A 4,011-nucleotide genomic window follows, 5' to 3' on the forward strand; every position below is an offset into this window, starting at 1 on the left:
GTCGGTGACTCAGGTGCTCTGCAAACAGGCTGGCACATTGGGCTTGGAGATGAGATTGCAGTTAGAGGCACTCCCTTGGTACCAGAGCCCAATTCAAGGTCTCTTTATGGAGACTCTTCCCACTAGAAGCTGTGTGTGGTTTGCTGATCATCTGCTCACATCACTGCCAAGCGTTTCTGTGCTGATGCTGTATTAATTACGTGCAAGTACAAAGCATTCCCTTTGATTGCATTGGAGCAGAAGAGACCCAAAGCCCTGAGTGTTGTCCAGAGATGTGGGTCAGCAAGAAGGGAGGAGAAGAGCTAGGCAAGAATGAGTCCTTGGCCTTTACATAAATTTTAACAGCAAAAATTCCAGCAGGATGTGGGGAGAGCTTTTAGTGCAGCTGGGCTGCAAAAATGGAACTTTGTGGGGAAGCACATGTTCCCCTTTTGAAGGCCCCATTCCCAACCTCTGTGCAGTCACCATGACAGTGTTGGTTTGGAAGCTCTAGACCTGGCTGAAAGCTGCGGAACAGTACTGCACATTGTGCTGTGGTGGTAAAATTGAGAACTATGAAAAGGGAAGGATTAGACCCAGGGATGAAGGGAGAAAACTGAAACAGAGGCAGAATTGCTTCAGCTGCAAACTAGACTTCCTTGTGAGTCAGCTGTTGTCTCCAGCAGCAGCTCCCAGTTTCCACCTCTGTGGAGGTATGACTGAGAGGAGCCAGGAGGTGTGAACCACTGAGTAGATTCAGTCAGTGCAGAGGGTCGAAGCTGGGATGACTGTGAGATCCCCAAATACAGCCCATCTTACATGAATCTCTGCAGCAAGCCCCTCTGGCAGTCCAGCAGTACTTAGCTCATGCCTGCACAGACCCTGTTTGCCAGACTGCAGTGAGGGGGAACAAAAAAAGATTGTGCCACAGAGATGACCTGGTGACTAACGAGTTTCATTGATCTTGTGCTTGCAGGAGAGAGCCATCTACCCTCATCAGTTCCTGCGAGCTTTTCTGCCGGAGGCTATGAGAAAGCAAATGTGAGATGTTCTGCAAAAGCAGGGCTGTGTGAGCCCACTGAGCCTAAGAGTGCTGCCAACTCATGGATGTATGAGCATGACAGTGCAGAAGATACCAGCATCAGGAAATCTCTTGATGACTTCTACAAAATGTATTGCAAAAAACGGCCAGACAGAACGGATCCCACCTACAAGGCTGCATCACAGTGTCTGTCGCAGAAGATTTCGGAGCTAGCAAACTGGGATGGGACAAAATACACGTCACGTTGCCTGCAGATGGCCCAGGTTGTCTTGAACAGAGATGGGTGCAAGATCTTTCCAAACCACCCCACCACTGCTTGTTTTGCAAAGCCAGCTGAGGAAGAGGTTGTCTTGGGAGACAGAAAGAGAACACCCGGCATCTCAGATGAAGTCCTGCAATTCCTCTTGAAACAAACACGGACAGAACGTAGCCCTGACGTGCCATGTGAGAAGTGAACAAGATGCTGGTTTCTTTCAGTCCTTGGAGCTTGGCTTTCACTCCAAAAAAAGGTGACTTTCTTGAAAAGACACTTTCTCTTAGCACCACTTTCAACACCACCTATTCCATGGAGGGGTTCGTCTGGAGCAGACCTTACACCTTGGTCTCTGCAGGGTGGCACCACAGAAGGAGCATCTGTGGTCCCCCTGTAACGGCTTGGGGTGTGTTGACTAGTCAGGATGGGTGATGGGTAATACAGTGTCTGTTGCTGGGGCATCAAATGATGATTTCTACATCCCAGGCTTTAAAATCGACCTACGTCCCTACCCTAGCAGAACAGTGGCCCAGCCCAAATTCAGCTCCTGTTTTGGCATGGATGTCCAAGTGCTGGTGACTATGGAACGAGCTTGGCACGGTATACCCAGACCTAGGGAGGAAACTTAAGATTTTGTTCTGTACCTGACTGATACTGTAATGCCTATTCCTCCATGGGATTGCCTGGTATCTGTGTGTGTTTACCTACAGACATATGATCCCACAGCTTATGACTGCAATGCGTGTGAGCTTTTTCAACAGAAAAAAACTGTGTGTGCATGAGAGAGAGAGGAAATACAGCTTCTGAGCAGTTTGGTATTCGTTGTTTTTTGGGGTTTCGGGCTTTTTTTGTAACACGAGGGATAAAAAAGGAGATAAAGAAAAGCTTTATCACCTTTAGTGGTGCTTCTAACACTTCAAATGCACCAGCTGAGAAGACTGGGGATTTTTTCGTATCTGCATGAGATGGTTTAAGAGCAACCTGAAATAGATTCATGAGTGAGAACTCTGCAGAGATGCCTGTAGGGAAGCTGCAGAGTTGGTGCCAGCTGCCCTGGTAGCTGCCTGCTGTAAGATGCAGAATACCAAGGAAAAGCAGAGCTCACATATCTGCTGTAACATGCAGAATACCAAGGAAAAGCAGAGCTCACATATCAGCATGATCAAGACTGTGGGTCGCTTTGTTGATTCTGGAAGGACAATACTGCTTTCTCCTATTCTCTCCCTACCCATTAGCCCCTGCTCATTTCTTCTACTTTATGGTCTGAGCTCAGAGCTTTCATACAGAGGAAGCCAATGTTCATTGCATGAGTACAATGTTGCAGTCTTTGCTGGCATTGCACTAGACCTTGTCATTACTTTCCTGATGTGTTGATGCATGAGGGAAAACATTCTGAGGTGTTTGAACCATGAAGGTTGTTGCTCTCCAGTAGGGATCATCTGGTGTTGGCTGGTTACAGCAAAAGTTTGCTTCTTCTAACAAGCTCTGCTGCTGCTTATACCCAGAACTTTCTTGCTCTGGTTTTAGCTGGCAGGATCACTGCCGACTGCAGGGGGAACTGGCCCAATGCACTGGCTGTGTAGCCTGGGTTTTGGTGACTGTCGCTTGCCCTGTGACATTAAGAGGTGACCTGAAGGACTAAATCCCAGCAATTGACTTTTGGTCACTGCCACCTGGAAAATTTAAAGTGCTTTGGGCCTGATGAATTGAATGAATTTGCCTATGAATTTGGCAAGCCTAATTCTCCTTTGCTTTGTGCTTATGGAATCTAGGAGTCAATCCCAAGACAAATACCTGCACGAGGGATACTGGACTGGGCTCCCACTGTCCAATCCTTGCTTGGAAGGGTGCTGCTGTCTCGCAGGGCTGCAGTTCATACCCCTCTGCTCAGCGTATGGGAGCCGTTTGAAGTGGTTGACCAGGAGCAAGCAGAGCTTCTGATCCCTCTCTGGACAGGTTGTCAGTCATTAAAGCTATGCTTTACTGTCAGCACTTATAAATGTTCTGTGCCTGAATGACGTGTCAGGCTCTAAAAGAGACGCTTGGGTTGGAGAAGATAGTAACGTCATAGTCCTTACTAAGGTTGCCAGGCCCGCTGCTTTGTTGTAGTTGTTGCTTTGTTTCACAACTTGCTTGTGGGGCTGCAAGTCAAAGAAACCATGAGGAAAAATCCTGAGCTTTGTCTTCTCCAAACGTTTATTGTTAGATTTTCATTAAAATTTAGGATAAACCTTATTATTTTGCGGCAGATTTTCATATTTTAGTTGCTTACAGAAGCCAAGCAGAGCCCAGCTGCATAAATTAGGCTCCCATTGATTTTTAATTATAACGAAACAAGCTGAATGTTTAGGAGAGTCTCACAATCTTCTCAAATATCTGGTGTTAGGAGCCAAAACATGATAGAGTTTAGAATACCTGATCATTCCTACTGTGAAACGAACAGCTCCATTTCTGGAGAAACACTTAATTTTAGGTGGTGTTTCACTGGGGTCTTATAGTTCAATCATTTTTATTACGTTAAACAAGACTGCAGCACAGAGAATAATACTCATCACTCCTTTTCCCACTCACTGCTAATTAATTTTTTACAAACCTGTGCTGGAACCTGATGTATGTATTTCCAAGTCTGCTGAAAGCCAAACCATTTGTATTACTCATTTCCTTGATAAACATCTCTCCTTAATTTCTTCAAGACACAGGGAGATGAATGCATCTCCTTTGCCAGGTGTTGCAAGCA

At 46.2% G+C, this 4,011-nt stretch overlaps 1 protein-coding gene across 1 annotated transcript; it reads left to right on the plus strand.

The window, feature by feature from the left end:
* Positions 1–955: 955 nt before the first annotated feature.
* LOC104506646 (chromosome unknown open reading frame, human C20orf196) lies at positions 956–1,476 on the plus strand (the record flags this gene model as incomplete). Its single annotated transcript, XM_010147667.1, has 1 exon — positions 956–1,476. A coding segment is annotated over one exon (521 nt), but the record flags the coding sequence as incomplete, so codon positions are not given.
* Positions 1,477–4,011: the final 2,535 nt, after the last annotated feature.

The sequence above is a fragment of the Eurypyga helias genome, unplaced genomic scaffold (genome assembly GCF_000690775.1).
Source record: "Eurypyga helias isolate BGI_N326 unplaced genomic scaffold, ASM69077v1 scaffold12342, whole genome shotgun sequence".
Taxonomy (NCBI): domain Eukaryota; kingdom Metazoa; phylum Chordata; class Aves; order Eurypygiformes; family Eurypygidae; genus Eurypyga; species Eurypyga helias.